Source organism: Cryptotermes secundus, unplaced genomic scaffold (assembly GCF_002891405.2).
Source record: "Cryptotermes secundus unplaced genomic scaffold, Csec_1.0 scaffold1350, whole genome shotgun sequence".
In the NCBI taxonomy this organism is placed as follows: domain Eukaryota; kingdom Metazoa; phylum Arthropoda; class Insecta; order Blattodea; family Kalotermitidae; genus Cryptotermes; species Cryptotermes secundus.
Genome location: NW_019739242.1, coordinates 515,701 through 535,210, shown reverse-complemented (window position 1 = coordinate 535,210; position 19,510 = coordinate 515,701). Strand labels below are relative to the sequence as shown.

The 19,510-nt window shown below is 44.2% G+C and overlaps 1 protein-coding gene across 1 annotated transcript; it reads left to right on the top strand.

Moving 5' to 3' along the window:
• Nucleotides 1-611: 611 nt before the first annotated feature.
• LOC111871875 (glucose dehydrogenase [FAD, quinone]) lies at nt 612-19,180 on the top strand. The gene is made up of 8 exons (XM_023865258.2): nt 612-660; nt 3,479-3,747; nt 7,932-8,180; nt 9,779-9,964; nt 11,069-11,335; nt 14,882-15,260; nt 16,796-17,073; nt 18,600-19,180. Exons 1-8 carry the CDS (start codon nt 612-614, stop codon nt 18,855-18,857), a joined length of 1,935 nt encoding a protein of 644 aa, XP_023721026.1. The 3' UTR covers nt 18,858-19,180.
• Nucleotides 19,181-19,510: the final 330 nt, after the last annotated feature.

Genomic DNA, 19,510 nt, shown 5'->3' with positions numbered 1-19,510 from the left:
ACACAACTCGTAACTACAAGTAATACAGCGCTATCGCTGATCTATACACTTTACAGTTCACCCTTACACCCACTAGTGTTCTCAGTCTTCATTAGTCGTATTCTGGTAAGGGGTTTATAACAGTCTCAATGTCACTGCAGCATACTCTGTTTCATCTCTGCGGGAATGCGTTTACCGAGCCGCTGTCCATCAATGGAGGTCTCCTCTGGCTTCACGGTTTCGGCCTTCAGGCATCGTGTCACAATATGAACGTTTAAGAAAACAAAAATTCTTCACTCTCTTAAATACATATATGGGAAGGGGAGGCAATGTAATAGGTCCTGGAGTCATCTCTTCAGACGATCAAGAACCGCCACTGGAAGCAATGTTGTTATTTTACATTGTACTAAAAATAGCCTTAATACACTTTCACATTTTCGACGGTCTATTACCAAACATAATTTCAGAACAGTACATTAAGCGGCGCTAGTGTCTCTCCCATCTCAGGAATTCGTAATAACGTAAAAAGTATGAGAATAAGGTAGCCTCAAGTAGTAATATTTATATATAAGGTAATAAGGTAAGAGTGAGATTGTCCCTGGACTTAAATAAGCACCACTTCATGAAGACGTATGGGGAATGGAGGTGTAGATCCATCATTTTTCACGTCGGCATTAGGAGGTGAGTGGTCAGATTCACGCCTCGGCCGCTTTACTCCAGGGGAAGGAGCCGTGGTACCCATTGGAGAGGAGGGTGGGTTGGTCCCAGATGTTGTGGAGTAAGTGAAGTAAAGACAGCGCCATAGCTCAAGCGGTTAGTCGCTGGCTTCCCACCGTGGCGGCCCGGGTTCGATCCCGGCTCTGGTCAAGTGGGATTTGTGGTGGACAAAGTGGCGCTGGGGCAGCTTTTCTCCGAGTACTTCGGTTTCCCCTGAAAATCTTCATTCCACCAATTGCTCCACAATCACCCTCACCTATCATCTGGGGCTGGTACAATAGGCCAGAAGTGGCCGCAGTACAAGGGACTTAGTCCTACCCCCACTAGCAATAAAAAAATATATAAAAAAAAGTAAACTAAAGGTATCCTTATAACAGGCCGCGGAGCCCCGTAGGGTTGTCAGATGTTGAGGTTCCCACATTTTCTAGACAATCGGCTCATAGATGGCGGCAAGGTTGTCAGCCTTACGCGCCGGCCGTCTTTAGCCCCAAGAACATTCCAAGAATATTCCTGGTACTTATTTCTGTTAGAGGCTGAGTCGGCCCCAGGGCGGTAGTGCGGCTGGAAGGAATAGGTAAATTGAAAAAAAAACTCCAATGATATCATCGGGATTCGATCCCGCGACATTCCGGCTTGTAGTATAGTGCCTCAACCAACTACGCTACGGCGTGCCCGAAAAATTTATAACCCTTACCAGGAACCTAACCCTGGTCATCCAGCCCGTAGCACATCTCTATCTCAGCTCATATATATATAGACATATAAGCCTATTATACCAATAAAATTTCTTTAAATTTGGTCATTGAGTTCAAAAGACGAATGGAGAAACAAACACATGCAAACAGCATAGCGATCATGTGAGCCTGCTTCTACCGTAAAAAAGGTAAGTAGGTTAGAAAGTATGTGCTCGGCTACAGCGTATCCTTTCACTGTCTCTAAATGGAGTTTACTGTTGCTGTTAGTGATAAGCATACAGACAAAGTCATTGATCTATATGACACCTGCCTGCCTTAGTTTCACTCCTTTCGCCTTTGACTTTCACTCCTCCAGTGCACTTGTCTGTGGCTTCCGCTTCTTCGTTTATTTCTGCCAGTTCCGATGAACAGGAAGTCCACGCCTTTTTATAAATTCCAAAAAATGAAGGCAAAGCAGAAAAATATGTGAGGTGTCGAAATCAGCAATAACTTCATTATTCCATCGTGAGATTTGTGGTTCTAGTTTCTGTGAGCAGGGACTTCTAACCTGAAGATGGAGGCGTCAGACTCCTCTGAATCCTTGTTATCTATCTAACGAACTAAACGGCTAAACGTAACAGGGGACGGTACTCTATTTACTCTATCTTACGAGTTATCGCGAAGGAACATTCTCTAAACGTGCAGCTAGCATGACAGCATCGATAAACTTGCAGTTTCTGTAATCTCGTCATGTTTTATTAATGTGTCAGTCTGGGTGTATATTTTTCAGGCGGTATGAGAGGTCAATTTGTATGTAACATGCACTCCACGAAGCTGGGTCTACTTTTCTACTTCCTGTTTTCCTTGTACTCGTGTCATGTGCCCCAGATTGCTTTGGCGTATGACGCTGCTTCCTTGTCGTTTTATGAGCGCACTGGAGTTTGCTACTCCCCTTCTAGCTGGGTTTATGGCGAACTTGAATTTCAATATAATTTAAGGTAGAAAGTAGTCCATGGCTGCCGTGACGTCCCTCCTCGCTCGCAGTGAGTTGATTCAGTACCGAGAGCTGTAATTCTGCTTCGTATTTTACAGACCCTCAGGTCGAATCTCGATAACACATCTCTTTAACTGAGGTATTATATTGCAATACTATCACATAACAAACAATTTTCGCCTATCTTGTTATTCGCGTTCATAATCCTCTTTCGACGCTGAAAAACCTACAAATAATTGTACACGTATCGTTAATCGTGAGAATAATCATTGGATCTTCTTGAAAATACAGACCTGAGCTTGCTCAGGAAAGGAATAGTCATGGGCCCTTTTGAACTGTGTTGAACCTTTAGGTTCCATGACAGAAAGAGAAATTTTTAGGCCAGCTGAGCTATTGTCATTTTCTCAGGTAGGACTCTTCTCTTAGATAATATATCGTCACGTATTATCGTCTCTAGACACGGGGGTTTTTATTGTTAACTGGATTTACTGAACTGTTGCATCTCGTAACTATTAGCAAGTATAATGCTGCCACTGATTCACGCACTTTACAAATCACTACAGCACTCGCTAATCCTTCTCAGTTCGTCTTCACTAGCGGTTGCCTGGTAACGGATCCCAACAACGCCCTCTTCTGCTCACGTATTTACCGGCTGAAAACTGTTTCGTATCTAACTTGTTGCTCCAGATGTCCTCACATTCTTGATTGCAACTCTCAGCAGAGGAGGAGTGATCAACAGTAGCCAGACTCCTTCCCTCGTCGAAAAGGAGGCTCCATTTCAAAACACGTTTAAGTCTCGAAAGAACAAAAATATGGTCATGGGTCCCGACGGAACCTGAAACCAAGAACGACTGTACTGGCGAGGGCCAGCAGCAATTTACTGGGTTGGATTCTCAATTGGTTGGCTTCTCTAGCTATATCGCTTCGGGGCGGATTAATAGAAAACACTGTTCCCAGCAGTTTCTCTATTTTGGTGTCACGTGTTCATTGAGGCGGAAACATGTTTATAGGACCGTTCCCTAACAATGGCTGTCTCTTCTGACTCCATCATTCGGGTCTTTCAGTTACCGCGTCATAATATCATGGTTAAATAATGAATCTTCGTACTTCATAGGTGGTGTTCTCTTCCTAGGCATGATGTACAGCAGTCTGAGCATTTCGTTGCACGAATGGAAGGTGCAGCAACTGGTGCTCATGGCGGCCCTGTGCTACTCTCCAGTCCGAGGGAACCTGTTTCAAAACAAACCTCTGGCCACAGAGTACGATTTCATCGTGGTGGGCGGTGGCTCCGCTGGTGCCGTGGTGGCCAGCAGGTTGTCCGAAATCTCTGGGTGGTCAGTTCTGCTGCTGGAGGCTGGAGGAGACGAAAAGATAATATCGCAGGTACATTAACTTTTGGAACAGATAAAAGTTTCCTTGGAGGTTACGGAGATGTTATCACTATTTAATGGTTTGGTTTACAGACTGAAATGCTTTAAACGTAGTAAAACAGATAAATGTTTTGCAAACGACTTAGTTTATAATAAAAGTGAGAATAATCTTGCAATCTTGCATTTCATTAATTAAGCTTCGCTCTTCATGGTGTCCATACAAACCGCGCAGAGCAGAGAGGTGCTACACATATTCCCCTCTTCTTATATCTCAATTTTTGTCCTTCTCAGAATTTGATTTGCGAGCGTTTATTTATTTGTAAGGTGCAATTACAATTCTGAGGTATTTGCCGGAAGGGTAGCGGTTTGAATAATATTCGCCCAGGCTCTGTTAAGCCAGGAGGTTCAGAGGTTCAAGTGACTGGAGGGTGAACTCACACACTTAGGCGATTAAACTAGTAAGAAATTAGGGTGCCATATCTCAGGCTGTTAGTCGCTGGCTTCCCACTGCGGCGGCCAGGGTTCTAGCTCGGTTCTGGTCATGTAGAATTTGTGGTGGGCAAAGTGGCATTGGGACAGGTTTTCTCCGAATACTTGGGTTTCTCCTGTCAATCTCCATTCCACAATCTCTATCATCTGAGGCTGGTACAATAGACCAGTAGTGGCCGCAGTACTAAGTGAACTCAGTCTCACCCCAACAAGAATAATAATAATAAAAATTATTGAGTAATTAAAATGAAAAGGTTTATTCACACTTCGACCACTTTGATCGAGATGTATATAACTGTATTAGGTTATAATTTCTTACATCGCTCCGCACCATAGATACAAAAAAGTGACTTTATTTTTTTTTTAGTTTCTTGGGGTAGGGTGAGACTGAGTCCACTTGGTACATCGACCACTATTTAGCTTATTGTACCAGACCCGGATGATAGATGTGGAGCAGTCGGTTGAACAAAAATTGCCAGGGGAAACCGAAGTACTCGAAGAAAATATCCTTCAGTGCCACTTTGTCCATCACAAATCCCACATGACCTGACCTGGGTTCGAATCCGCGCCGGGAAGCCGGCGGCTAACCATCTGAGCTATGGCACGGTCGATTTTACTCTGAATGATGTAAGATTAGGTATGACGAAATCACTGTTCTTTGAAGTTGAGTGTAAAGAAGTCGGGTTTCATTTAGCGCTTAGAACGCTGACGAAGAGTTCGAATTTGTAAAGGACGACTTGGATAATATTAGTTTGCGACAATACATTTTCTGCGAATATTCTGTCGCCCGAAACCAGAGCGGCAGTGGCTTGATTGTGTACATTTCTTGCTGGCTGTTAACTTTTGTAATTCGAACTCAATAAACAAATACGAATCGCTCTTTCGCAATAGTCTCTACACGCGTTGTCATGGATACCGCAATCCAAGTACTTACCTCGTCATCAAAACTTAACACGCTACCTATCATCGCAAAGGCAAGCTTGAAACAATGAACGAAACAGCACAACTGACAAAGGCAAGTGCATTCAGAAACAGACAATATACCTTAAACAAGATTCGAAGAGAGCGAAATGCAGCTGTGCTGTGGCTGCGACCCGGCGTATTCCTATTTTCTAACCAACTGCTACCGAGTCTAGGATCTGAGATTCTCACAACGGTTGTTACGAATGGTAATAGTTCTGTGATATGGCGCCGCATAGTTCGTTGAAAGCCGCTCAAGGTAGCCGAGCGGTCTAAGGCATGTACTGTCTTCGATCGCTCGGAAAGCCGGGGTCGTGGGTTCGAATACCACACAAGGCATGGATGTTTGATATGTGTATGTGTTGTCCTGTGTTAAGGTAGAAGCCTTGCGACGGCTAATCACTCGTCCAAGGAGTCATACCATCTGTAAAATGATCATGAGACTGACAATCAGAGGCCAGGGCCTAAGAGGGCTGTAGATCAAGTGAAAAAAAAAAAGAAGGTCAACCAACGTTTCGAAGAATCATGTCGCCTCCGTCTTCAGGGTAAGACCCAAGCATGCAACCAGCAGAAACAGGCTGCAGGCTGAGTTTTCTTACTTGGCGTAATAGTAGACCCTGAAGATAGAGGCGACATGTTCCTCCGAAACGTTGGTTGATTTTCAGCGGACTACACGGCGTTATGTTCCAGAAGACAGGACTCTGCTAGATGAATACGGAGTGTTTGCCAAAAAGATTTTCACGGGAGTCAAACCATGGACTCTTGCCACTTCAGATCATCACTGTACGTAACTAACTGCACGGAACAGAATACCTCTTGAGATAATCATAATCACTCAGTTAAGAAATTCTTCGTGTATCGTCGAACTCGAAGTTTCGTTACCGTGTTCAGAAGGGTTAGCCTATTCAACATTCCATGTTACAGGGTTCACAGTTTCCCAGCCAAATCCCAAGATGGAGGACTAAGCGATGCAAGCTTGCTTACTCGTTGTAACCAGCAGCTAAAACCCTCAGGCCTCTCCGGAAGCCGTTTCTCCATCTGGAACTAGAGAACGCGGCATGCCTTTGAGGACGACGGTCCCACGTGACATTAAAGCCGATTATCGTACATAAAAATGGCCTACTTTAAATAATTTATTGAAACAATTGTATTTTCGCGACTATTACGTTCGAATAATTTAGAAAGGAAAAATCAGCCTTCCGATATATTCAGTTAATTCACAACAGAAGTATTTACTAACTGATTGCATGAAGCTGAGGCCTTCTTGAGGACCGACCAGTCTTTTATGAACAACTTTGACTTAAACGTTCCCTCTGTGATAAATATTCCTGGGGTTATGTGCAGATGCCTGCAGAAACACTTTCATGTAAATTGTCCGCGTTATTGCTGCTTCGTTTTATCTGCGCCTAGAATTTGCTCACTTATCTTGATAAAACTCCCCAATATATTTCATGAATATCTGTTCTGCTTTTCTCAAAATGTTTCATGCGGACAGACGGATGGACAGACATGACTGAACGCAAATTCAGAAACATATGTTTGAGCCATTCTGATGAGAAAAAAACCACGTATCATAATGTGTGTATTTTTTCCGCTATAATCGATTGTCAAGTCGTGAGGTTAGCAAATTCATTTCATAATCGACACGTCTCGAAATCAAAACTCGATCCAGAAACCTACTACTCAGATTGAGGATTCTTGAAGTTTCACTCAGTCTCCCCAGGACTACGATATGATATTACTTTAAAGAAGGCCGGGGCTTTCTTTCAATTCTTTTCCAATTCATCCCGCCATTCGGCGTTACATAAACTTAGCAACTGAACGCGTCGTTAAATAAACCCAGAATAGCAGACAACTGACTATGCAACAAAGTTTGGCAACCTCAGTAAACATCAACGGGAAACACAATACCAGAGAATATAGAATATAAACCTTAAACACAACACAACCGTTCCTTTTAGAACAGTGAACTAAAAAAAGCACTGCAATAAATAAATCACCTAAAATATTTTTTCTGATGATGACCATGTTAGGTCGAAACAGGTTACATAAGTGGCATTTATAACAGATTGTAACGCAGTACGCCCCTTATCCTGGCAGATTTTATTTGTTTGGCCTGTCATTGAGAAAGAGCACTGCTCTGTTGGTTAAACGTACCATTTTCATCCGGGCGTGTTCTGATGTTGAATCTTATGGAGCATTCTACTTCTAACGCCCCAATGATTGATGATGTCTTAAGACTCAGATCTGAATCGTATGTTTAAACATGTTTTGAGCGGAGTGCTTACGGCGTGACTGCAGCGGGATTGTTCGTTAGAAAGGAGAGTTGTTCACGTTTGCATGAATTTAATTATTTACTTGCTGAATATCTCTACGGTAGCCCTGAGAGTACCAAAAGGAAACCCGGTGTCAGGGGGTATAACTGGGCCACCCTGTCACTGGGAGACGTAAATACAGGGACCTGGTCCTCCAGGTTGGGGGTTGCATGCAAGGTTGATGACCTTGCTCTGTAAAAAATTTTTGTTCCAAAATCTAAAGAAGTGAAAACCGAATCATCTAATTCAAGACAAATCTAACATGATATTCTAAGGAAGGTTATGGCTCAAAAAGGGCTGCTCTGCCAAAAGTAATACATCAACAGTCTACGAGCACGACAAGACTTCGCGGCTTCAGGACTCTCCATGCAAACGAAACCATTAACCAGTGAAACGGAATGCTGAAGTATAATAATATGACCATTTGCTTCAGATCCCGATGCTGGTGTCCTACACGATCCCTACGGCCCTCAACTGGGGCTACCGCGCCGAGTTCACGCCCGGGGTATGTCTGGGCCTCAGGGACCGACGCTGCATTTGGCCACGCGGCAAAGTGCTGGGAGGAACAAGTGTCATTAATTACATGCTGTATACACGAGGCAACCGTATCGACTACGACCTGTGGGAAGCTTCAGGAAACCCCGGGTGGGGATATGAACAGATCCTCAGTTACTTTCTCAAGGTTTGTGCCATGGTACTGCATTGTGGGATTCCACTCAAATCTGCAGGATCTGAGGTTCTCATTGCGGTGGTGGTTGTGAAAGTCAACTGAAGTTTAGGAGGAACATGTTACCTCCGTCATCAGGATTGAGGAGTCAGTCAAGCAAGAAGCCAGCATGAATTATTGCTTTGCTTATTGCCTGCTTCGTGCTGGTTTCTTTCTTGACATATTCTTCCAGTTTACAGATGAAAATGACATGTTCCTCCGAAATGCTGGTTGAGTTGCAGCTGACTGCACGGTGTTACATCCCGAAATATAGGACTTCTCTTTGATCTGAATTGGACTTGTAACTGAACTGGATCTGAGAGCATTTGGTTCTCCTCAGTCAGCCAGGAGCGCCTATTCCTACATCCTTTCCAATTCATTATTCGCTAATTATTCTACCATCAGACGCTGAACAGTCTGAGACGCTGACAGAGTCGCTAAATAACCCATCTATCTGCCTGCCTGCTTGCCTAACTCCCTACCTACTTACCTACTCACCTACCCAACCACCCATCCATCCATCCATCCACCCATAAATCCACCTACCTACCTACCCATCTATCTATCTATCTATCTATCTATCTATCTATCCATTTATCCATCCATGTACTCCTGTTGCTGCCACTTGGAGCACTGGGCACCTGTCGAACGCTTGTTTAGTTTTTTAATCTTAGAAAGTCGGTAGGACTCCTTGGACGGGGGATCAGTCCGTCACAAGGCCATTACCTACACCTAAACAAAGAATAAACGCAGAGGAATATCCATGCCTTAAATGGGATTCGAACCCATGATCCCAGTGTTCGAATGGGTGAAGACATTAAATAAATCACAAATAAAGGTAAAAAGTTGAAGTAAATTTGTCCTTGTATTTAATTAATTAATATATATGGATAAATACCGTCTTAAGTGCAACAAATTTTATTGTAGTTTTTACTTCTTTTCCTCCTCCACACTATATGTTTCGGCCCTAAATGGCCATCATCAGGTGTGTATTTATCCATATATATTGTGTGAGTGTAACAGGATGCTGAAATATAATATTAATTAATTAATTAATCAATCACCAGGACATAAATACGTATAGGGAGTGGAGGTATAGCTCCATCATTCTTGACATAGTACTAGATGAAGATAAGAGGTCATCTCCACATCCCAGCCACTTTATCCAGGGGAAAAGTGAACCTGGGGTCCACTGGATATGGTTAGCCCCTAGTGTTGGTCTGAAATTATCTGTGTTCTGCTTTCCACCTGCTTTCACCGGCGTATTCATCGAGCCTGAAAATGGAGGCGACAGACTCCCTCTGAAATTTCGATTGAATTTCAAGGCACTACAAGGAGTTAATCCCAGAAGATAGAATACTTTATAGCAATTGCTGTGAGAATCTAAAATCTGATATGCTTTAAAATGTGTTCTCCATTATACGTGTATGTTCATTTTACCACTCTGTGCAAAGAACTCATATGAAGTCATGCCCGCTTGAAGATTACTGTTGCTGACGGCATACTTTATTGAAATCATGCGTTAGAATATTTGTTTCGATTTCTGTGGAAGTGCAAAATGGCCTCTGTTACAGTCTGAAGACCAACAGAATCCCTACCTGGCTAGAAGCCCTTATCACTCCACGGGCGGCCCTCTCGCGGTCAGTGAGGCCCCCTTCCGCACACCTCTCTCTGTCGCCTTTCTGAGGGCCGCCAACTCCATTGGCTACCCACTACGGGACACGAACGGTGAACCTCACACAGGTTTCCAGTTCGTACAGGTAATCTGCAATATAAACAGCTCTCATTAATGCATGAATATTTCTTCAACAATTATCGATTCACAATGGGCTGAGCAAGGCTGTGCTTAATCACATTTCTTTCTAGTTTCTGGCTAGAATAGATCCTCTAATAAGCGTACAGTACTTCATAGAGGCCCTGCTTGTGGGTTTACACTGATGATAAGGTAGCAAACGTGCGAACGTATGACGTGGCAACGACAGGAGTGCCAAATATTGCGTGCTAACACATCTGAAACAATGCAAAATTTTCATTAAGGAGATTTTTTTTTTGCGAAACGTAAAACAACAAGAGGGCAAAACGAAACTTCCGGTTTGATGGCGATAACAAAGAAGCCATAAGAAATTGTTTGTGTAGAACATAAACATACAAATCCTCTACGAATGTATGCACTGCATTTTATATATTAACATTAATAACAATTAACGCGGCAACAGATTAAAACTTTAAAATTACACATAATAAATTTAACATATTATAAATTTGTAGCAGTGAAGATTATACATGGAAATAAATCACTAAACAGTATTCCAGGCGACACGCAGTAGCGTATTTGGTTGAGGCACTATGCTACAAGCTGGAAGGTCGCGGATTCGAGTCCTGATGAGGTGGACTTTTCAATTTACCTAATCCCTCAAGCCGCAATATGACCCTCGGGTCGACTCAGCCTCTATCAGAAATGAGTACCACAAATCTTCCTTGAATGTAAAGGGCGGCTGGCGCTTAAGTCTGACAACCTCACCGCCATCTGTGAGCCGATTGTCTAGAAAATGTTGGAGCCTCGACGTCTCACAACACTATGGGCCTTCACGGCCTGTTACAAGGATATACACGTATAAAGTATAGTTCTTGCTAGCCTCAGCATACAGACTGCAGCGTTTTAAGGAAAATGACATCAGAATTTACTCCAAGAACTTCTTTCTAGAACGAAAGCGACCTGAAATAATATCATATTAATAATAAGGCAAGAAACATGCGTGTGAGATTTTCATATTAGATTCTAAAGTCGTATTGTGTTAGAAACATATATTTCTGCAATCAATAATTTACCCTGATTTCAACGCGCTTAAACAATTTGTTGTCAGGGAACGGCTCTCCGGGGCACGCGCTGTAGCTCCAACAAAGCATTCCTCGGATCTAGCATAAGAAGCAGGCCCAACCTTGAGATCTCGCTGAGATCCCGAGTGACTCGCCTTCTCTTGGAAGGAAGTAAGGTGACCGGTATCGAGGTGGCCAGAGACGGGAAGCGCTATCGCGTTAAAGCGCGGAAGGAGGTAATCTTGTCTGCAGGCAGCGTCAACTCCCCGCAGATACTCATGCTCTCTGGCATTGGACCCCGGAGTCACCTGCAGGTAAGTCTATAAAAGTCTGGAGCAGGCTCCGGGCTCAGTGGTAGTAGCTCGAATCTAGGTCAGGGGCATGGGTATCCCATTTAGAATTTTCAGGGACTTTCTAGCTCAAACAAACTAACGTTGTGATTGTACACGTACCTCGGAAAGAGCACGGCGAAAATGCATTCCAATATGAAGCATTCATATTTCTGGCTCCCATTGTGGTCGCTATTGTGGACAATGTTGTCGACTTTTCGGAGGTGCATGCTACCTCTTGGGGCTCATAACCAGAATTGTATTTATAAATTTGAACATCCAGTAGTTTTCTTGCTAATTGGGTGGGACTAAGTCCCTTGTACTGCGGCCACTTCTGACCTATTGTACCAGCCCCAGATGATAGGTGAGGGTGATTGTGGAGCAATTGGTGGAATGAAGATTGGCAGGGGAAACCGAAGTACTCGGAGAAAACCTGCCCCAGTGCCACTTTGTTCACCACAAATCCCACTTGACCAGACCCGGGATCGAACCCGGGCCGCCGCGGTGGGAAGCCAGCGAATAACCAATTGAGCTATGGCGCGGCCAACATTCAGTAGTAGTTGTCCGTGACATCCTCTCTGACAAAAGCGTGGGTCCGTATTTTGTCAATGTCTTGGTCTTCGTCAAGTGTTCATATTCATACCTACTTACAGTTACAGCATAATGCAGATCACTGTTACTTATAATTTTACATTTGTACTCTATACCCAAGGCTTCGGCCAGTCCAGGCTCCGGAAGGCACATCATCTTTTACTGTGCTTACTTTATGCTATAACGCCAGCTTAGCCATTTCAATAGCCACAAATTCGACCGCGCCAAATTTAAATTCCTTTTATTCTCTGTCGTGCTTTGCCATGTCGTATATCAAGAATATTTGCATCTTGGTGTGTCTGCATACATCCCGTGCATAATTGCAAGCGTATTGTGACATGACGCCTGAAAACCGCAATAGTGGAGTCGGATCCAGGCGTCCATTGCTAGTCAACGACTCGGTAATCATGTTTCCGCAGCAACGAATAATGACACGTCACAACAAATAGGAGAGAATAACATCGTTGCCTATGTAACAAGCGTAAAAACATTCCCAACGAGGTCAACAGTAGAACCTAAGTTGCTCAGTAGGGGGCGTTTCAATAAGTAAATTTCGTAAAAACGTATTGGAGACAATGAATTTCCATGGATACCAGAAACAGAACTCTTCAAGGAGGTGATTCCTATCCCAGCCGCCTGGTAGGTATGAAAGGAGGTCAGCTGAGAATCCGTCAGTCAGAAGTGAATTAGTGTGCTTTCGAGAGATAGGCATCGTTAAAGAATTCGGGAGACTCTGCAAGATTCATCGTGTTACCAAGCAAGCAGATACTGAAGACTGCTTTGTGTTTTATAGTTACAGTAATATTTAGGGCGTTATAATTAATTGTAGTTATGACTTCTGAATGTCCAATAAATCGGTTCGCCAATTCAAACCCCGTCTACGAGTCACTCATACGCATGACAATATGATAGTTTGGAAACCATGTGCGAATCACGAACTTGTGTACAAAGGTAAAGTTATCCCTGTGCTTAACTAATTAAGCATTATGCCATGAAGATGTATGTGGGAGTAGATGTACAGACCCACGTTTTTAGATCTCGGCACAAGTTGGAGGTAAATGGTTAGTTGAACTTCCCGGCAGTATTTATCCTCAGGGAAAGAGTCCCTGGTACCCATTAAATAGGGGGTTGGGCGAACCCTGAACCCGCCTGGACGAAATGGAGAAGTGAAAATTCTTAATCCTACCAGGACTCGAAATCCGACCCCTTGGTCGTCTAGCCCGCAGCCAGTCGCTGCTCTATCCCGGCTTTTGTACGACTTGAAAAATTACCGGTGGTGAGGAGAAAATTTGTTGCAGGCGCTGCAGTTTCTTGACAAGGAAGAAGAAAGATTAATGCATGCAACCATTTTTTTCAGTCCCGATGAGGTCATTGGATTTTTTTCAATTTACCTAATCCTTCCAGCCGCACTATGGCCCTGGGGTCGACTCAGCCTCTAACAGAAATGAGTACCAGGAATTAATTAAATAATTTTCCTGGGGAGTAAAGCGCGGCCGGCGCGTAAGGCTGACAACCTTATCGCCATCTTTGAGCCAATTGTCTAGATAATGTGGGACCCTCAACGTCTCACAACCTTATACGGTCTTAACGGCCTGGTACAGGGATAGCTTTACTCTACTTTTACCATTTGTTCATATGCATATGCATTGTTTCTATGCGAATTACGGAGCCAGAATTTACTTATTCTTCTATGCCTATATATGTTCGGCATATCCGTGAAATTGTTTCCAAAAAAATAATAGATCTCAATGTGATCTCTATTTTATGTAATATATTACTTGTATGCAAAAATAACAACTTCTGATAAATAAATCGGTTCAATTGGGTTTCCTCAGAAACTGGCCATCACAGAAGAAATAGTTAACATAACATGTAGTACTGCTTGAGATCTACAAGTAACCAATTAACCAAGGAAAAAGCTATTCCTGTAACAGGCCGTGAATGCCCATAGTGTTGTGAGACGTCGAGGCTCCCATATTTTCAGGACAATCTGCTCACAGGTGGAACCGGATGCCCTTTACCCCCCAGGAAGATTCATGGTTCTCATTTCTATTAGAGGCTGAGCCGACCCCATGGCCATATTACGGATGGAAGAATTAGGTCAATCGAAAACTTCATTGACCTCATCGGGACTGAACTCGCGAACTTCCAGCTTGTAGCATAAGCCCAGTGTAACTAACTTTCTGTTTCCCTAGAACACTGCACTCCCTGAGCAGTACACACAATATTAGCTAATCAATAAATTCTCTGTTATACGGACCACAAAGAATCATGATAATCAAACCGTCTGTCATGTCCTTCAGTTTGCGATATGGTGCATACCACATTGCGGACCCGTTGTTTTTTCTTTAGGGTGACAGGAAATGAGCGTGATCATGTTACTGGCTAAGCTAGCAAACATTCCCGAGGTCAACTACGCAGTAGTTATGATGCAACATGGCCACACAGCGAGATATAGTGGGTTGCAACATAACGCGTCAGAAAAGGGCCAATTGGCCCGCCCGGTCCGCAACGCTATAGAAACGTAGAGGGCCAATTAGCCCCACCGGTACTGAAAGTGCTTAATACAATAGCTACAGAGAAAAGTAATTTCTGGCTCTCTGCATTGCGATGCATGGAGTTTGGTTAGTTTTGCTACTGCTAGTTTCCATATGCAATAATATGTACCAGTATGTTACATGCAATAGTTGATCATCAAGGCAACTGATGTATGAAGAATCGCACAGAAAGTACTTAAAAATATGTGTACTGAGAAGTGTTGTTCTTATCATTGTAGACAATCAGTGTCATGTCCTTCTTCTCTACAGTCTTCTTCAAGAGTACTGCAATCTCGTAATGTCCATTGCATGCAAAGCATAATCGTTCCATGCACAAAGGGCATGTGCACGTTTACTACTACGAGCTACACCCTAAGGACTGTCAACTGCTTCCTTCACGCAGGAGCTGAACATAAGCCTGGTGCGTGACCTTGCCGTGGGGCTGAACTTGCAGGATCATGTGGGACTTGGCGGCCTCACCTTCCTGGTGAATCAGTCAGTTGGCATCACTGAGTCAGGGATACGGAATATAGGGACGATACTAAAGTGGCTGAAGGACGGTGGGGGCCCTCTCAGCGTACTCGGAGGCGCGGAGGCCATTGGACTCCTCAACACCGCCTCACCCCACGAGGAATGGCCCAACGTCGAGCTTATCTTCGCCGCGGGATCCACGAACTCAGATGAGGGGGGTCTCAGGATGGCTCACGATTTATCCGACGAGGTCTACAACAGGGTCTTCCTGCCCATCAAGGGGCATCCTTCCTTCACGATATTCCCAGTAGGTAAGGGAACATACTGCGGCTGTTGAAGTTCAGTGGCTGGGTGAGTAATTGGTTGTCTTCTCTTTCTGGAGAACTCTCCTCATGAAGACGCTCGGATAAAATATTTCGAAAGGCACTGAATGCAGATGACGATATTTTTGTTAAAATACTAGCAAAACAGTAGACGCGAACACTGAACAAGAACAAAAGTATTTCGAATATGCCCAAGTACATATCGGCAAATATTTAAAGCATCTATCGTCACTAAACTGGGGCACGCAGTAGCGTGTAGCTATGCTACGAGCCGGAAGGTCGCGGGTTCAAGTCCCGATGAGGTCATTGGATTTTTTTCAGCTGACCTAATCCTTCCAGCCGCACTAGGCCCTGGGGTTTACTCAGCCTCTAACAGGAATGAGTACCAGGAATTAATTAAATCATTTTCCTGGGGAGTAAAGCGCGGCCGGCGCGTAAGGCTGACAACCTTACCGCCATCTTTGAGCCGATTGGCCAGATAGTGTTGGACCCTCAACGTCTCACAACCCTATGGGCCTTCATGGCCAGGTACAGGGATAGCTATACTTTTTTGCTTTTTTTTTGTCACTAAACTACAGAACACATGGACAACCATTATATGGAATTACTTCCATATCTCTTGCAACTACACGGAATGTGGAAAGCGTTTCTAAACGAACACACCTTATCTATTTATGAACCCTCTAATTATGTGTAACACAAGAATCTGACTGTACTCTTGTGGTTCAGGATTGGATTCAGCGATGCGTCTTCTGAACACGATAATAACCTTCGGGTTTCATAAAAGGGGGGTACTTTCTTGTATACCTGAACAACTACTGTCATCTCAAGAAGAGGCCGTGCCATAGCTCAGGCGGTTAGTCACTGGCTTCGCACCGTGACGGCCCGGGTTCGAGCCCGGGTCTGGTCAAGTGGGATTTGTGGTGAACAAAGTGGCGTTGGAGCAGGTTTCCTCCGAGCACTTCGGTTTCCCTTGCCAATCTTCATTCCACCAAATTCTCCATCATCATAATCACCCGGTGCAGGTACAATAGGCCAATGAGTGACCGACGTGCCTAGTGGACCCAGCTGGACTCCACCCCCCCATTATGCGAATTTTTTGTAAAAAATGTCCGTAAGATTAAATGCAACTGCGATGAAGGAACATGCTGTTCCTAAGAAAAGAAAACATTCCGCAGGCAATGTCACAGCTGAGTTCGAGGTTCTCACAGCGGTCGTTATGAAGAGTGCTATCTTCTTGTGTAACACAACGCAGTCCGTTGAAATTCAACTTGACTTAGCTGACATCACGGCGTTATATCCCAAAGGCCAGTACTCTTAATATCATAGTATATTGAAGAATGACATGGGACTGCCCACTGTTTCGGTAACGGTAAAGCAGTCAAGCCGGCAGGGGCTTCAGTTACCATTGGCGCTTTAATTGACAGCGGGACTGTGAATAACAATACACAAATATTCAGGATTCGAATCCGAAACCCATCAACAAAAACATCAATGATTAAATTAAAATGGAAAAATTTCAGGTCTACGGCCACAAAGCAGAGGAGTTATCCGCCTGAAATCCAGCAACCCGTTTGACGCGCCACTGATGTACCCGAATTACTTTGCCGACCAGAGGGACGTCGATGTGATTGTGTCAGGTACGCGACTGGCATTGGAGTTGGTGCAGACGTCGGCATTCAAGCAGTTCGGCGTCAGACTCCACGATATTCCCATTCCGGGCTGTGAGCATCTCCAGTTCTCCACGGATGAATATTGGGAGTGCCACCTCAGGCACTATACAATGTTGTTCCACCATCAGGTACTGTGAGACGAACGGCTAGTGGCTTATTTTCACAGACAAAACCTAATGTCGAGATGTGATTAGTATTGTTGTATTTTATCTTGGAGGTCCCGAAGGGAGGCTCGCAAAGGCAAACAGCAAATCACTTCTCTACTCAGAATAGTCTCACAAAAACCACCCTCTCTTCTCGTTGAAGAGAAGACCCAATTAAAAAAAAAAAGAAAGAAAGAAATCTCTTGGATAAAACAAAAAATGATCATATGTTCCGAAGCCTCTCTAAACATTGTGGTATGTGTAATGCAATTATCTTTGCAACGTCGGATTCGTATCAATAAAAGTAGGTTTTCGATTAAGCTGATTGGTGAAGTGGTAACGCTCTAGAAGTGCTCGGTTCAAATCTCGGTCCAGACATCCGCCATCTTGACTGAGGTTCCTAAGTTCTAAGGGAAGTTAAGAGGTTAGTACCTAGATTAGGTCACCATCACGTTCTTCCAAATCATTCCAGCTCAATGTTCACCAGGCACCCTACTCTTAGGCGCCGTACAGTCTGTGATACTGAGTGTGTCGTATAGTAAATCACAATGAACAGATTTGCACCTTAAATAATTATAATCAAGATCAATGAAGCACAGGACCTACAAAATCGCAAACAACCATTTTAAAAAATATGAATACAATGGGGCAGGGATAGCATACTTAAAAAAGTAAAGTTTTCCCTTTACTTAATTATGTAATTAGACACTATGTCATGAAAACATATGGAGGACCGGAGGTATAGCTCCACCATTCTTGATATCGAAACTGGATGGAGGTGAGAGGTCGGCTTCACGACCCTGTCGGTTGCCCTCCGAGAATAGAGCCCCAAGTACCTACTAGGTAGGACGATGGGTACGCCCCAGAGACAGTTCGGATGCCATGGAGAAGAGAAAAATCTCTTACTTTCGCCGGGAATCGAACCCCAACTCCTCGGCCATCGAGCCAATGGCCTTGTTGCCATACCGACTGAGCTATTCTGGCTCTGGTAGAAATATTTACAGTAATGGTATCAAACGTTTACCTCCCTGTGGACTAGTGGTCAGAGTTCAGGGGTACAGTTTCAGAGGTCCGTGTTCAATTCCCGGCGCTACCAGATATTCTGAGAAATAGTGGGTGTGGAACGGGGTACACTCAGCCTCTTGAAGACAATTGAGGAGCTATTTCAAGGAAATAGCTGCTCCTGTCTAGAAAACCGAAATTAACGGCCGTGGGGATCTGTTGCGCTGACTACGCGACACCCTATATCCGCTAAAGTTGGCACTAACTTCGCCAACAAGCGGCAGTCGCAAGGTCGGTATACTTCGTTTACGGACTAAAACCACGGAGTTTATTTCTTGTTGTATCAAACGTTTATTGTAAAATAAAAGCTATTGTAACGTGCAAATTTACACTATGTAGGACTTTTCATACACACAGTAGCAATCCAATTTTGGAACACAATTCTCCAAATCTCGAAGCAATATTATACCTGCTGGTATTGAAACTGTTTCTTTTTCTACGCTGTTCAGGTAGGAACGTGCAAGATGGGCCCAGGTTCAGACCCCGATGCTGTGGTAGACCCACGTCTCCGTGTGCATGGGATTCAGCGTCTTCGAGTCATTGACTTGTCCATAGCGCCAATCATCCCCACTTGTCACACAAACGCTTTAGCTATGGCTATCGGTGAGAAAGGGTCCGATCTCATCAAGGAAGACTGGGGTGTCTCATGGAGTAACGAGACAGGTTGCCGCACGAAGCAGACTCGGATGAGAAGCGTGGACCTCTAAGTGTGGGCCACTATTTACAATTTTTACGTACATCAGGGCGTTCTTTACATCACTTAATGGATTCAGGCTAATAAGCTTCAGTATCATGTCTCTGTGTCTTCAGACACGGGTTCGGCAAGAGCCTGCAAGAGAGGACCTTCTTTATCCTCGTGTGTCCGGGATACAGAAGAGGTGGAGGTTGTCAAGTCCGTACTGAGGAATTTCCGCACATAGTTCTTTCGTGGTTCATCGTGCCAATTCAGCTCCATCTTAGCGACTAATAGTTTTTGTCACATGCCTCCCTAGTTTCGTGGTCAGCATATTCGCTTAGGAGGTGTGAGACCGGGGTTCGATTCCCCGCCGGGAGTTTTTTAAAGGCCGCGCCACAGCTTAAGCGGTTAGTCGCTGGCTTCCCACCGCGACGGTCCGGGTTGGATCCCGGGTCTGGTCAAGTGGGATTTGTGGTGGACAAAGTGGCGCTGGGACGGGTTTTCTCCGAGTACTTCAGTTTCCCCTGCCAATCTTCAATCCACCAAATTCTCCATCATCATATTCACCTTGGGCAGGCTACAATATGCCAATCAATGGCCTCCGTGTCGAGTGGACCCAGTTTGACTCCACCCCCTTAAGCGAAATGGATTTTTTTCCCTAATTAAACTATGGCATAGTTAGTG

Coding starts and splice junctions, on each gene's coding strand:
- LOC111871875 (XM_023865258.2), top strand. CDS start 612: ATGGGGAATGGAGGTGTAGATCCATCATTTTTCACGTCGGCATTAGGA. Junction 11,336..14,881: donor GACCCCGGAGTCACCTGCAG/GTAAGTCTATAA, acceptor TCCTTCACGCAG/GAGCTGAACATAAGCCTGGT. Junction 17,074..18,599: donor CAATGTTGTTCCACCATCAG/GTACTGTGAGAC, acceptor TACGCTGTTCAG/GTAGGAACGTGCAAGATGGG.